The sequence below is a fragment of the Drosophila elegans genome, unplaced genomic scaffold (assembly GCF_018152505.1).
Source record: "Drosophila elegans isolate 14027-0461.03 unplaced genomic scaffold, ASM1815250v1 contig_197, whole genome shotgun sequence".
Lineage (NCBI taxonomy): Eukaryota > Metazoa > Arthropoda > Insecta > Diptera > Drosophilidae > Drosophila > Drosophila elegans.
The window spans coordinates 221,472-237,663 of NW_024545565.1; the positions used below are offsets into that span (position 1 = coordinate 221,472).

Genomic DNA, 16,192 nt, shown 5'->3' on the forward strand with positions numbered 1-16,192 from the left:
TCACTTTGGGTTCTCTGTTGTTCGGATTTTCTGTAGGTTCTCTGCAACTCTGATTCTCTGTTACTCTGATTCTGTTACTCTGATTCTCTCTGAGTTCTCTGTTGTTTCTTTTCTCTCTGGGTTCTCTGTTCTCTAGCTCCCGCGAAAAGGGTTATTTCGTACAGCGGTTGCGTCAGTAGTCCCAAGGATGCTGGTTGAAATCACTGTGACTTGAGTCTTTTTCACTGGATTGCTGGCGCGTTACTCGGTTTCCCGCGCTTCATTGACTGGGATAGAACGCCCGCAGCTCTGCTCTGGCAATGCAGTTTGACAGATGCCGCCACCTAGACCCCGATTGTTTTGTGGGGATATATTTAGTTTAAAATTGTTAAGCTGAGTATCTAATAGTCGTGAAACTCGACTATGGCGTTCTTTCTTGTTTAATTATATACAGTTAAAAATAGTTATATCAAATTCAAATACTTATATTGAATAGAACATTTGTTTTATTTGGGTTTTTAACGAGTAACATGAATTATTTCAAATATAAATGCTTTCGGTTCAATCTCTAATAGTGTATATGGTTAAACATCATACGGATTGCTTTTTCGATTTTTTTTTTGGTAAGCTAAATCATGCAGACATAAAACCGCCATTAGATGTGTAAACCTTCGTTTTAATAGTTAACAATTTCTCTTATAGCTGACAAGCATCGGTGCTTATCAGGCAAATAAAAAGGCTCAAAGACATGAGGAAAAGGTGTGTCCCATCCAGTCACTCGTTTTACGGGTGCTTCTAGGTACAAAAAACACTTTTCTTGAATGTAAGATGCTAGTTCTGAGCCAAATCCCTGTGTTAACGGTGCCTCGTGCGCAATTATAACTCGCCCGGTTTTTTTTGCAGACTGAAGTATTTTTTCATGATTAATATTTAAACTTGTTTAAAAAAATGTAAATTTTAAATACTTACGGTACATATTGCATTAGTATCCCACGGCAAAATAGAAACCAAATCAATAACTTCACAATCGACATTAAAATCCATTTTCGCCTGTTCAGCTACCTTTAAACAAAAATATTGTTTTAGAAAAGAAAAAAAATTTACATTATTTTAAGTACCTCTAATAGCACATGGACTTGTGTACCCCAGCCAACAAGTGTGACATCTTTTCCATGCCTCAGAATGTCAGCTTTTCCGAGTTCCGAGGTGTAGTATTCTGTTGGCACTTCCTCAATAGCTGCTCGGTACAAAGTTTTAGGTTCGAAAACGATGCAAGGGTTTGGATCACGAATACATGCAAGGAGAAGACCTTTCGCCTTTATCGGTCCACGAGGAACCTATTAAAAGAACATTTACAAATAAAATTGGAAATTGACAGTTTGTATATAAACTTGAAAATTACCACAACACGAAGTCCCGGAGTGTGAGCAAAATATGCTTCAGGACTTTGAGAATGATATAATGCTCCGTGTCCAACAGCACCACAAGGAACTCTAAATGTTAAGGATCCACAGTCAAAGAGGCCACCGCTTCGATACCGGTACTTGGCAGCTTCATTAATTATCTGATCAAAACTCGGAAATATGTAGTCCGCAAATTGAATTTCAGCTATTGCGGTAGTTCCTGTATTAGCCACACCAATCGCAAAACTATAAAATAAATTTACGCAAACGACATTTTTTAAAGTAACATAAGTAATAGCTATAAAACTGTTTGTGGTCATTTATTAATTAACACAGGTACACAGCCAAAAAATTCTACGAACTATTTAAACTTTTCCATTACGATTGAGTGCTCCTGAATACAAGTCCCACCCAAACATCAGCTAAGCGTTCCGCGGTACAGCTAAAAATACAAATATCCTATGTTTGACGACATTTTTGACTATGCAACCCTTATAATTAAGTTACATCATTTTTTTTGTTGACAAACACTCTTGGTACACCACCGCTTTATAAAAAAAAAAGTATCTGGCAGAAACTATTATCAATCTCTTTGAAGTATGACGTCAAAATTGAAAAATCTGATTTTACACAGTTTCTCCAATCAATGTCTCAACAAAATATATCTTCAATGAATTCACTTTTGATTTTTCTTGGAATCTTCAGTTTCTGTGTTTTGTAACTTCGGTTAAAAAATTACTTTAAGGGTTTTTTGTATCGTTAAAAACAAAATTGTTGGGAATCAACTAATATTTTTTCTACAATTTTAATAAAGCCAAGACACCCTTAAACATGTCTTGAAAAATGTATGTTCTGACTTGTATAAATTAATTGGCTTTCATTTCAAAACAGTTAATGCCAAATTACAATGCCAAATTCGAGGAATATAAATTTTAAAGTATTATTTGTTCTCCATTTTGATTCTTTTCAAAAAAAAATAATTTTTTCCAAGCTGTTTGCGCATTTGGCGCTATTATCGAATTAATTCTTAATTAATTCGATTAATAAGTGAATCGCTTTGGACCATAAACACGAAAATAAAATACCCGTCGTCGACGCAATTATGGCCAATTTTCGTCGTAGTGAGCACCAATTAAGAGTAAAAATAAAAATCTGGAAAAAAGTGCAAATTGTAAAAAGTATAATTCTCAAAAACCTCCGCCGCAGTTTGTCTGAACATTTTCCCGTGCTTTTCACAATTTTCCTGCGCTTTTCATAGTTTTCCCGCGTCTTTCGGCATCAGGCTTATATATTTGTTGCCCTTAGTTATCGGTCAGTGTTTCATTCTCCGTTAGCATTTACCTAGGAAGAGCCGCTGGCGCGTATACATACACACGCACACCGACACCGCTGCCGCTGTTTCAAGTCATCTTTGGTCGTTTTAGTTCTCGATCGCTGCAGCAGTGCCATTTTCGGTCTGCTTAAACATTTGTTCGTTTTTTCGGTACGCTTGAGCTTGAGCGTTAGCTCCACTACACTGCGTGCGTGCGGCATATTACTGTCGCAGAGTTTAAATAAAAAGTATTAAAACCCTATTTAGATATTTTGGATGTACTTCTCTCGTTACTTAGCTCCCCTAGCTTCCTTCACTGCGTGCGTATGGTAACGTACTAGTTTTTTTTTTTTTGTAGATTTGTAGAACAAAAATAAATACAAGTAAACGCAATATACTTTACACGAAGTTCAATCATTGAATTTCGTGTTTAGCTGGTGACGCTCTAAAATCAGGCCTTTCAAGTCACTGCGGAAAATTATCCCAAAGCCCTTGCTAGCCTGAAGCGGGTGTACGATAATGATCTATTTTTTTTTTTGACAACATACAGACACTTTTTAATTTGCATAAAATATCCCAGTCTTCGGCTATAGCCTTGAGAACCCACATCGCAGCCTTGTATGACACCTTGCTGACTATTGGGGATTATAGACGCATTACTATTGCTATTTTAATACATCTGGTAATGAGCAAGGTCGATGCAGGAACTAAAAGAAAATGGGAAGAATAGTTAGATTATACAAAACTGTTCAGCAGACCCAATCTAACCCTAAGAAGAATGAAATAGGAGTTTTTCGTTTATCGCTGCCAGGAACGACCCTGTACAATGCGTGTATTGCAACTCAGCTGAACATTAGATTGGAAACTGCGCTTCCTTCGCAGCCCTAACAGTTCAGCAAAGATTCGATTTCGCTAAAAGAGCACCCTTATTTATGCATTAACTGCTTAAGAAAGGGCCACACGGTCAAAAAATGCAAATCGAACAGATGAAGAGTGTGCAATTCTTCACATCACACTTTGCCGCTCAATGTTTTTAAAAGTTATCCAATGTTCAATATCAAGTTCGCAGTACACAAAATTAAACTTTAACTTTTCGAAAAATTTCTTTTGCATGAATTTGCCGTTAATTATCCGTAAATTATTCGTGATATTGTGATATTATTGATATCAAGTTAACTGTACACAACACTAAACTTCAATTCTTCACTTCTTTTGCAGGAATTTGCCGTTAATTATGCGTAAATTATTCGTGAAAGAATAAAATTTGCCGCTCTTGTTTTAATATTTTTTTTTTTTTAACAAACCTTGTGTTCTGCTAGCTTGATATCAAGTAAACAGTACACAAAACTAAACTTTAAGTTTTCGAAAAATTTTCGAAAATATTTAGATTTTGAAAGATGTACTGCTAACTTTATGCACATGAAGGCATCGGATCGAGTCATTCTTGCAACTGCGGTTGTGAGCGTTCAAACCAAAAGTGGCGAGTTTGTATTAGTTCGAGCGTTGCTCGACTGTGGTTCACAAATAAACTTTATAACTGAAGAGCTCGCTCAGAGGCTCAAAATTACAAAGGAGGACAAGTGCACGAGCTTGCGAGGCAATGGCGGGACTAATGTCCAAGCTACAAAAAAATACACACGCTTGTTAAGTCGCGAGTAGAGAACAGCAGGTTGTCGTCCGATTTTTGGATCCTGAAAAATTTGTCTGGTTTTCATTTGGATCAAACAGTGAACACCAGCGTATGGAGGGTGCCCGCAAATATTTAGTTGGCAGATATGCATATCTGTTGGCCAGATAAAGCAGGGGCCGGAACTTCCCATTTTACATAAGACAGTTCTCGGCTGGATAGTGTCAGGAAGATGTGCCGCTGAAAATAAGTAAAGGCTGAAAAAATGGTACATCTCAGCTGCCGGTAGAAAGCGCTGGAGTCAAGTGACATCAACCTGCAGAAATTTTGGTCTGTGGACGACTTGCCGCCCAACACTAAAATCCATACTCCTGAGCAACAACTCTGTCAACAACACTTTGAGAAAAATACTCAAAGATTGTCGTCCGGTAGATTTTTGGTTCCTTTGCCGTTCAAATCTGACCCAAATACTCTTGGTTTGTCATACGAAGTTGCGAAAGGAAATTTTCAAAGGACCCTTCGCTGAAGAAGATTAATCTTGAATTCATGAAGAAATATGTTTCAAAATTCCGATTACTGAAAGTAGTTTTCGATGCATCGTGCCGTACTTCCACGCAGGTAGCGTTAAATGACATCTTGATAGTAGGCCCAACTATCCAAGAGGAACTGTACTCGACTTTGCTTCGGTTTAGAATGCAAAAGTTTGCCATTGCGGCTGACGTCAAAAATATGTATCGCCAAATGATGGTGGACAAACCTGCCCGAAATTTGCAGCTGATAGTATGGAGACGAGATCTTTACGAATCCCTGAGAATCTTTAAGTTTAACACAGGTACATATGGAACTTTGCCAGGTTATTCAGAATGATTTGTATGTTGACGATTTGTTAACGCCGGATGCGTTAGGACCTGCAAAGTTTTCGAGACGAAGTTTCTCAGGTCTTGCAAGAGGCGGGCTTTGAATTGGCAAAGTGGTTTTCAAACTGCCCATCTGAAAGCGCTGTTAAAACTCTTGGCGTGGTTTGGTTACAGGTTCAAGATTACTTTCATTTACGGTTGGATGACTCTTTCCTGGATTTTTGCGCGACAAAGCGAAATATTTTGTCGGTGACTGCTCGACTTTTCGACCCACTTGGCCTCTTGCGTCTTTTGGCAAAGGCAAAGATGTTGTTGCAGGAACTGTGGCTTCGAAAATTAGATTGGGACGAGTCGCTACCGATGTAGTTACTTACATCGTGGGAGATGCTTAAAGCGACGCTTCTGCAGCTGCCGAAAATTAAGGTATCGCGATTTATCCACACAGATCTACAAGTCCCGATTAAAATACATGGTGTCACTCACGCTTCCTTGCGAGCGTATGAAGCGTGCATCTACGTTCGGACTCAAACTGCTGAGGGTTTGAAAGTGTCTTTATTGACCGCCAAATCGAAAGTAGCTCCCCTCAAGACGAAAACTTTGCGTTGCCCAGTGCTGTGTGTAGCTCACCTTTAATCAAATCTCTATAATCGTGTCAGGCCATTGCTAAATTGTCTGATTGGGAATGTATTCCTGTGGTCAGACTCCGAGATCACTTTACACTGGATCAAAAACCCTCCCTCGTTGCTGTCGGTTTTTGTTTCGAGCCGGGTTTCAGAAATTCAGGAGTGGTCGGAGAAAGCAATTTGGAAACACGTTCCCACGAAAGTCAACCCAGCAGACATGGTGTCCCGAGGATGTAACGAAGGAGCTTACAACGTCCATTTGGTTCGGTGGGCATTCTTTCTTGCTCGACCCAGAAAATTATTGGTCTGTAAATAGACATTTCGAACTGCCGGCTCTCTCTCTCAGCCCAGAGCCAAATTATATGCTTCAGAAAACAGAGTCCTTTTCGTCGCACCTGAAGCTTCTGAGAGTGCTCGTATGGGTTTTCCGTTTTTGAAATAAATATTTCGCCAAGAGAACAGGATTTTGCTTTTGAAGTGATCCAATCTGACGAATTCAGGAAGGACATAAATAAAATTCGGAAAAATATACCGGTAGCAACGAATATTGAAAAGCTAAACCCCTTTATTCAGGACAAAAAATTTGATTCGTGTTCCTCGACATTGCTACGAGTTGGGGGTCGGTTATTGAATGCTCCTATCCCGTACGAAACCAAATTACCGTTGTTGCTGTCTAACGGCTTACCTATGTGTCATACCTACACGTTACGAATTGTCACGCTGGACCACGAGTTCTCGTAATTCGTCTGCGCGAGAAAATATTGCTAGTTAATGCTCAAGAAGTCTGCCGACGAACAGTTTGGTCTTGCATGCGCTGCTTAGCAACTTTTGACGGAAATTAAGCGGAGCTTGCCAGCACTTGTGGTTCCTTAAGCACAACGTATCGTATCCGTGGTAAGCCACCGTACAAGTAGTACGTGGCCTTGTTCATCTGTTTTGCCTCCAAAGCGGTCCACTTAGAATAAGTGTCTGACCTAACCAATGATGAGTTCCTGTTGGCAATTAAAAGGCACGAGAGTCGTCGCGGGATTCCGGAGAAGGTGTGGTGCGACGTAGATCTTTGGCGTAGATCGACATATGAGGGAGCCCGTCTGGAGGAGAAGGGTGGCGGTATCGAAATATTCGCATCAATTCGAGTTTGGGTTTATACCGCACAGAGCACCGCACTTCGGGAGGCAGGTGTGAGGTCTGCAAAGCACCTGTTCATTCGGACGGTAGGCCACGACCTCTTAACCGCAGAGGAGCTCGGAACTCTCCTCACCAGCGCGGAGGCCGTGCTCAACTCCAGGCCCCTCGGAGCTCTCATCTGCTCATCGGCGCACTTTCTCTGGCGCCACCAGTTTGGAGTGGATTGGGACGAAGCACTGTCTCAACAACTAAAAGATCGTTGGTAATCTATTTATCCTGACCTGGAAAACTTAAACCAAAACGAGGTACCCCGATACGTAGGATTCGGTGCAGGAGCTTTGGATTGGAACGAAACACTGTCTTAACTATAAATACATCGTTGGCAATCTATTTATCCTGACCTGGACAACTTAAACCAAATCGAGGTACCCCGATACGCAGGATTTTCACCGCAGCATGTATACGAAATACATGGATTCGCTGACGCTACCCAACGAGCATACCGTTGTTGTATATATCTTCGCTCTTGTCAAAGTGGGTCAGTAAAATCGCATTTACTTATAGCCAAGTCGAAGGTTGCCCCCATCAAGGCCACGATTAGAACTGGTTGCAGCATTATTTCTCTGCGGTACGTGGGCCAAAATTAGCCATATGTTTAACAATAAACAAAAAATTGACTCCTGGACAGACTCCAGAATTGTATTACATTGGATCACTCTGCACTCTTCGCAATTAAATTGATTTGTGGCTAAACGAATTTCAGCAATTCAAACCAAATTATAGATCGTTTCTTGACGTTATGTGTCAGGAACGGAAAACCCTGCTGACATGAGCTCCCGTGGATGCAAAGCCAGCGAGCTCCTCATACAATTTGGTTCACGGGCACTGCCTTTCTTTAATTGGAGGAAAATCTTTGGCCATAGTCGTTTGCCAATATGGGAATCAAAGAAGCTGATCTTGAGAAACAAAAACCTACATCGTTTAAATGTACTGGATCAGAAGAAACCATCATCGATCAAATTCTAAGTAGAAAATCTTATCATCGTGTTTTGAGAATCACAGCTTACGTTTTCCGTCTGTTCAGCTAAGTTTCTGCAAGCAAAAATCCCAGCGTCCCGCAAGCAGTTCAACTGCCAGCAAACAGATTGCAGCAATCATTTTCTTTTTACCGTAGGACTGATTCAACAGAAAATTTATGCAAGGGAAGGGTAAAGATCCTCAGACCGGATATACAGAAGTTTACGCCATTTCTTTCGGAAACAACTATCGGTAGCCGCACCCTCATTCATGTGGGAGGACGACTAGAAATGCTCAAATAACGTCCGTGAAATCTATGAAGCTTTAAATAGTCAAAAATCTGGACAGTCGCACCTGACGTACGAGGTACTGCAAACTGTGGAAATTGATGCCGACCAACAATGAAGAAGCTCTTTCTTTTTGGTCGGTACATCATAAACAGCGCTGACAGTTTAGAAGTTTAGAAGCATGCAACGAATTACGCCTGAACCGTTGGCACCGAGTCACCCACATAAAACAATAATTTTGGGAGCTCTTGCGACGTGACTACCTGTACACCTTGCAGGCCCGCAACAAGTGGCTTTCTCCGAAAGCGAACATAGTTGCTGGGCTGCTAGTCCCGATCCATGATGACAAATCTCTACCCCAATAGTGGCCCATGGTACGCATCACTCACACTTGCTTTGGAGCTGACGAAAGAGTCCAAGTCGTCGACATCAAAACAGCTAAAGGAGTCGTTCGTCGACCAATTCGCAAGGTCGCTTCCGTGCTTTTACCACCTAATCATATGCTATCACAAGTACTACTGTAATTTATTGAGATTTCTGTTCGCTCTTAAACCATGTGAAACCGAATAAAAAGAGCAGTATAATATAGAATTTCGTGAAGTGCAGAACATTTTTTTTCCGTATTTTTCTTATTCGCTGGATCGAGCTTCACCATCTGCACAGGTGCAAAAACCACACTTGCCTGCCTCGCAGCGGACAAAACAGTTGCCTAATAACTTTTTTTTGATATTTAATGTCTAATTTAAATATTTTTGCGGAACGAAATTTTTAAGAGGATCGAGAAAGTGTTGATGACATAATGCGCTTCGTAAGACCATCGATGTCAACAGATGACCAACACGTCAATGACGTGGAGCTCTTTATTGAGCTTGTTCACGGTCTCCTCATATTTGGAACCGTCTATACTAGCGGTTTTATCGCCTTAATACAGAAGACGTTAATTAAATATGCGCTACACTGATTTTTTTCTTTTTTTTTATACCCTTAGATGTTTGGAACACAGTAAAAGAGACCCAAAGTAGTTTCTCAGATTTAAAGCTATCTGCATGAAACTTTCCCAAAAGTTGTATATTTATAGTATTGTTGTTTTTCTTTCGATTGTTTCTATGGGAGCTTTATGATTTAGTCGTCCGATCCGGCTCGTTGGGAAAGTTTCATGCATATAGCTTTAGAACTGTGACACTAATTTGCATAGAAACGGACGGATAGACGGAAATATCTATATTGACTCCCCTAGTGATGCTGATCAATAATATATATACTCTATAGGTTCAGAGATGTCTCATTCACTGCGTTGCGAACTTCTGACTGAAATTATAATATCCTCTGAAAGGGTATAAAAAAATTATAACTTTGCTGTTTTTTATTTTTATAACCGTTACTCGTAGAGTGAAAAGGTTTTGTGATCGTTGAAAAGTATGTAACAAGTAGAAGGAAGCATTTTCGATCCTATAAAGAATATATATTCTTGATCACGCTTAATAGCCGAATCGATTTAGCCATGTCCGTCTGTATGAACTTCGAGATCTCAAAAACTACTAAACCTAGAGATGTAGGATTTGGCATGCAGATTCTAGATTTTTCTTCGGCAGTGCAAGCTTATTTCAAAACCACGCCCACTCTCACGACAACTCTCACGCCCTCTCTCACGCCCACAAATCTCGAAACACTTAACACGTTTGTAAGGTCGCTCTGAGACATATTAGAGCTTAATTCTTGCAATAGCTGCAAGGGTATATGAACTTCTGCTTGCCGAAGTTTGCTTTCTTTTTGTTTTGGATTCATCTGTTCTGCAATGGCTTTTATGATTGTGCTTGTTTCAAGAATTATTGTGGAGAAAGGCTCCGCTAGTGAGATGTTTGGTAAAGTGGATTGGTTTGTCGGCGGATGAGGTTGCAAGACATTTTTTAAGTAAAAGGCGTATAAGTTGGCCTTTTCCTCGTCACTAAGGGCCCACCCACCTGTTGGTGATCGAATTGGAAAATCTATTGGTGGTTGAATTTTTGGGTGCGCTCGCCAGAGTGGAAATTTTTTGCTGGTGGGCGAAAGTTCGGGTGTGGAGTGTTTGGCAGCAGAGGACATTACATCCGTTTTATGTTTAAGTGAGTCTTCAATATCAGCTTCACAGGAGATTTTAGGTTCGATTTCAAAGTGTGAGCTTATATATTTTTTATACTTTAGACAGTTTGTAGTATTGGATGTCAGAAATTGTGGTCGTTCCACAAACTGTGGATGTTCAGATAGACAGAGTAAAACAGACGAGTGGTCAGATGAAAGTTCCGCCAGGGTTTCAACATGTATCAGCCTGGACGGCACTCTCCTAGTTACAGCAAAATCGATGTCTGGTTTTTTGTTCGGATATGCTGGTCCATATGTGGGAGTACCTGGTGAAACAAAATCTAGCTTATTACCGGGTCTGATAATAGCGTTGTATAATTGGCGTCCTTTTGGGTTAATTAGACGAGAGCCCCAGTAGTGGTGTTTCGCATTATTACATTTTGTATTTGTGGAGTGTAAGTCTGGTTTTGTTGGTTATAAGGTTGAGTTGGTCTTTGAGTGTTTTGCTCTGGAAGCGGAGTATATTTTGGTTTTGGTATAGGCGGGAGGGGCTCTAATGCTTCGGGCTGAGCTGTTCTTGTAGGCGACATTCCAGGGTATCGAAGTGCAGCCGCAAAAGTAACTCCATGTAAAGATTTGGCTGAGCAACCTGTTGGGCGGAGGTTGGTTGTTGGCGCCTCTGGTTGAGCCGACTCTTGATCTCTTTATAGACGGGGCATCCCCTGTAATTAGCAGTGTGGTTTCCACCACAGTTGCTATATTTTCTCAGTGCTTGGTCTTCTTCGTTACCCGTGCAAGCTTCTATACAGTGCAGGTCGCCACAGCCAACACAAAGTGCAATAACTTTTTGTGTGCCCAAACTCCTGGCAGTTTGAACACTGTACCGGGCCGTTTCGTTTATGCGGCTCCTCTACGGTTATTCTTCGATGGAGTAGGTATTGCAATTTGTATATGGGGTGCACTGTGTTTTTCTTTAGGTAGTTGTGTCTGGTTTGAGTTCAATCTTGAAGAGTGGCTGAGGAATTTACGCCCTGTTGGTTATGTTCATTACGTCTTAAACGTCAAAACCATTTTCTTTAAGTCCTTCAACTATATCAGCTCCCGGTACGGTTGACTCGATACCCTTTATTACAACTTGAAGTCCTTTACTACTTTTGAGTTGGTAGGCGTAATAATTAACACGCTTACTGTCCAGAAAGTTTGTTACAGAGCGGTAGTTGGCTTCATTGGTGATCTGGAGCTTGGTTTGAGATATATTACCTCTTTTTAAAATAGTAATATAAAAGTTGTTTTGCCCAATTTTTTCTTGACTTTATTGATTAGATCTGAACAATTTTGATCTCTAATGTAGATAGGTGGCGGCTTTACAATTTTATTGGCTTGGCGTGGTTGACTGTATTTTTTTTGAGCTCGTCAAGTATGGAAAATTTGTTTGCAGAAGTTGCCTTAGTGGTGTTGTTTGAAGTTTTAGTAAGTTTAGGCAAATTTGCTTCCTTAGCTTTTTGCGGACTAAGTTTTCTTTTTATTTGTACATACCGATCGATCCCAGTCTGTACAAGCGTAGATTGTGAGAGCTCTGCAGCAGAAACTAGTATTGCTCGCGATGCCAAAAACGGCACCACGTTGGTCGATGTTCAAGTTGTTGTTGTTAAAATATGAAATATCATAAATTTTTTATGTTGAATGTTTGATCGACAGGACTTTTTTTCTTCGTTAAGAGGTGTTTTTGTTTAATATCTGAAGTTTGTGTTGCAAAGTACATCAATATTATTACAAAAATTTTGACAAAAAAAAAACTTTTAGTTTTATTTTAGTTCTAATATTATTTTAATGGACTACGTTTGGGAAGACTCTAATGCTAAACAAAAAACAAAACAAAAAAAAAGTTTGTGTACCCTTTAATATTTCTTAAAATAATAAATTTTTATGTTCGACAAGCAGCTATATGATATCGATGTCCAATTTTAATAAAATTAAAAACCGAAACAATAAACCGTTGCTTTCACTTTACTACTAACTTTCTGCAAGGGTATAAAAACAAGTTTTAATTTTTTTTTCGATTGTTCCTATGGGTTCTATATGATGTAGTCGTCCGTTCCGTCCCGTTCCTACATATATACTACTTGCAACAGAAAGACAACTTTAGGGAAAGTTTAACGCAAAGAGCCTTAATAATGCGAGAATAGTTTGCGCAGAAACGGACGGACGGTCAGGCGGACACGACTAGATCGACTCTCCTATATTCCTTATAGGGTCGGAGATGTCTCCTTCACTGCGTTTCAAACTTCTGACTGAAACTATAATACCTTATGCAAGGGCATAATAAACAAGAAAGAAAGCAAACTTCGGCAAGCCGAAGTTCATATACCCTTGCAGCTATTGCAAGAATTAAATATTTTTGAAAACATTAAAATTATGATTTACTTGCGTATATGTTTAATAACATTGAAGCTATGATGATTTGCAGCTTAATTATTAGATAGTTAATGTATATATTTTTATTGTTTCTATGGGAGCTATATGATATAGTCGTCCGATTTTGATGAAATTTTAACCGTAATTCTAAAATATTCAACCATTACTATATGTCGAAGAACAAAAAAAAAATTTAAAAACAGCAAAGTTATATATTGTTTTTTTGTGTTTTTTCCGATTGTTCCTATGGGAGCTTTATGCTATAGTCGTCCGATTTTGATGAAATTTAAACCGCAATTCTGAAATGTTTTACCATTACTATATGTCAAAGAACTAAAAAAAATATGAAAAACAGCAAAGTTATAATTTTTTTTTATTTATTTTTTCGATTGTTCCTATGGGAGCTATATGCTATAGTCGTCCGATCCGGCTCGTTCCGACTTATATACTACCTGCAATAGAAAGACAACTTTTGGGAAAGTTTAAACGGACGGACAGACTGAAAGACTGACAGACGTACATACGGACATGGCTAGATCGACTCGCCCAGTGATGCTGTTCAAGAATATATATACTTTATAGGGTCGGAAATGTCTACTTCACTGCGTTGCAAACTTCTGACTGAAATTATAATACCCTCTGCAAGGGTATAAAAATGGCTCCTACGAGACCGGCTTGTTCCCATTTATATTCTACATGCAATATACATATATACAATTTTTGGTACTTTTATGCAGATAGTTTTTAAACTGAAAGACTTGTCTAGGTAGAAACGAATGGTCAAACAGACGGACATAGATCGACTCTAAAAGCTGATGCTATTCCTTTGCCGATCTAGTCAATCTAGCCATGTTCGTTTGTTCGTTTCTACCAAACTAGTCTCTCAGTTTTAAAGCTATATGCACCACAATGTTGTATTTTTGTAGCAGCAAGTACATAAATTAAGCATCTTTATTATATTTCGATCGAAAAAATAAATGAAAAAAAGTATATCTCTGCTGTTTTTAATTTTATTTGAGTACACTAAATACTAAAGATATGGTTAAATATTTTAGAATATTTATTTATTTTATTCATTTATTTATTAAAGAAAAAATAAATGAAAAAGCTGTACTTCTTTTCTTTTTTTAAAATTTTTTGTATATACTTCGAGTTGTTTACATTTTTACGAATTGGACAATGACATTCTAATGCTGCTATAGGAAGGATCGAATTATTTTGTTTGCTTGTAAAATGAAAATTCTTAACATATCCTTTAAATCAATGGGCGTATTCAGCAGAACAACACGCTTAGAGCTCACTGATGGATCAGTAATCAGTGATCAAGTTTGTTCAGCTGAACGCTTATGATACATTCCGCCCTCGCAAAAATTTATTGGCTTGGAACTTATTGGTATCAAGGTGTTTCGCGCCAGAAACAGCAAAAACAGTAACTATATTATGTTGTTGTATTAAGAAAGGCAAGGTGGCTAACTTATTTTTTTTACAGCTGAAAGCAAAATCTGGACCGGATACTACAGCACTGCCCACTACATTCGTAGCCACATCACACTTAAAAAATTCTTGCAATTCTTCTTGTCGATACTTATAAAGAAATAATTAAATTTATTTATTGTTTATTGTGTTTTTTATTTATTATTATAGATATTTATACGACCGATATACGATTACAGATATGTATCATGTATTAAGAAAAGATAGCTTACTTTTTTACGCTACTTTTTTGCTGATCATGATGTAAGAATTTTTGCACCATGATCAGTGATCATACGCGTTCAGAACTATCGTAAGAAATGCATCAATGATCAGTGATCATGTTGATCTGCTGATTACGCCCAATGTCATACCCTTCAAAGTACTCCCTTCCCGATACAATATGATAACGATTTTTCCAATCCTTGAAACATGCCAAAAAGTCCGTCCTGTCTGGTATAGCCATCAACGCCATCTTGGATTCGGTTTTTATTTTAATCGACCCGAAACGCGTTCCCCGGAGTGGACTTTTGAGTTTTAAAATAACCAGATGTCACATGAAGCCAAATCATGCGAATGCAGTAGTTAGGCAGAATTTTTAGGCGTCGAATTTTTGACGAAATGGTCACGAAGAACGAGAGACAAAACGATATTTCACTTATCGGTGGCACAATTGGTTTGATATTCCAATCATATCATATCAACAAGTTCTCGACCCTCTTTTTTTCTGCGACCGCAGTACTCTTCATTACGCAAACCAAATTTGATGGAATCTGCCGAATCAAGGGGTTTCACGGGTTTCAGTTTCAAAAAAACATTTTTTTTTATTTTCTTATTAAATTCTGTTAAGATTTCACGCGACCTACTCAAACGATCTTAATCAAATATTGCACAGATCTCCGAAATAAAATGTACTAGGTTTGAACGATCGATTTTTTTTTCAATTACAATTTTAAAAAAAATATCTGTCAATACAATATAAATACAAATTCTGCTGTCAATGCAGAGAGTAATTTTTATACCTTTGCAGAGAGTCAGTCAGAAGTTTGAAACGCAGTGAAGAAGACATTTGTCGTTGTATTGCAGGTACTAAATAAGTCAGAACGAGCCGGATCGGACGACTATAGCATATAGCTCCCATAGGAACAATCGGAAAAAAAAAATAAAAAAAATTATATGTTTGATGTTTTTTAAATTTTTTTGTAGTTGAAAAGTTGAAAAAAAAATTTTCATTTTTAAATGAAAAATAACATTTTTGAATATAAGACGCTTTTTTACGAGGAACAAAATTAAGGAACAACATTGTTTGTGCAAACATTATCTCTTCTGCTATACATAGTATTAAAATATTTAAAACAAACCCTGCGATTCCTTGCTCACATAGAGGTGAATTGAAAACACGTTCCTTTCCGTATTTGTCTCGTAGATTAACAGAACAACTGTTGAGGGGCAAATTTATTAGGTATTGAACAGTCTAGTTATTATATATGTTTTACTTACCGAAAAACTCCACCAAATCCTACATCTTCGCCAAACAACAATGCCGATTTGTCATCACTTAGCGCCAAATCCATTGCATTGTTTATAGCGTTGAACATATTCATTTTTTTTCCAGTTCCCAATGAAGTGGGATAGTAGGTAAAATGTGATCGACATAAAGAGGGTAGCCTGACATCAGAGCGGAGAGTGCTAAGCCAGCTAAGCGCAACTTGAGCCACTTTCATATTTGACATTAAAAAAAAATACTCTTTAAATAACAGTGACTGTTGGGTTAATTACATAATATTCAGTGTGAACTCGATTACTAACTTTAGTTCGAAATTAATCTACGATGTGTGTCAAAATAGCATCGCTGAAATAGCGGTGATCGAAAAACGACGAAAATTGAAACAGTGCCATTTTTTTATACAAGTAAAACTTCTACATATAAGGTGCTGCCAGGGGACCTTTTCGTCATGGCTGCTGTCCGACTCCAGTCAGGGTATGGACCAACTTGCCAGGTCCTGCAAGGGA

At 38.6% G+C, this 16,192-nt stretch overlaps 1 protein-coding gene across 1 annotated transcript; it reads right to left on the bottom strand.

Annotated features, from left to right (window-relative positions):
* Positions 1–462: 462 nt before the first annotated feature.
* On the bottom strand, positions 463–15,963 carry LOC108149211 (2-oxoisovalerate dehydrogenase subunit beta, mitochondrial). Its single transcript, XM_041707811.1, has 6 exons — positions 15,680–15,963; positions 15,541–15,618; positions 1,382–1,628; positions 1,098–1,316; positions 949–1,041; positions 463–883 (listed from the first exon to the last, which is right to left on the bottom strand). Exons 1-6 carry the CDS (start codon positions 15,910–15,912, stop codon positions 656–658), a joined length of 1,098 nt encoding a protein of 365 aa, XP_041563745.1. The 5' UTR covers positions 15,913–15,963; the 3' UTR covers positions 463–655.
* Positions 15,964–16,192: the final 229 nt, after the last annotated feature.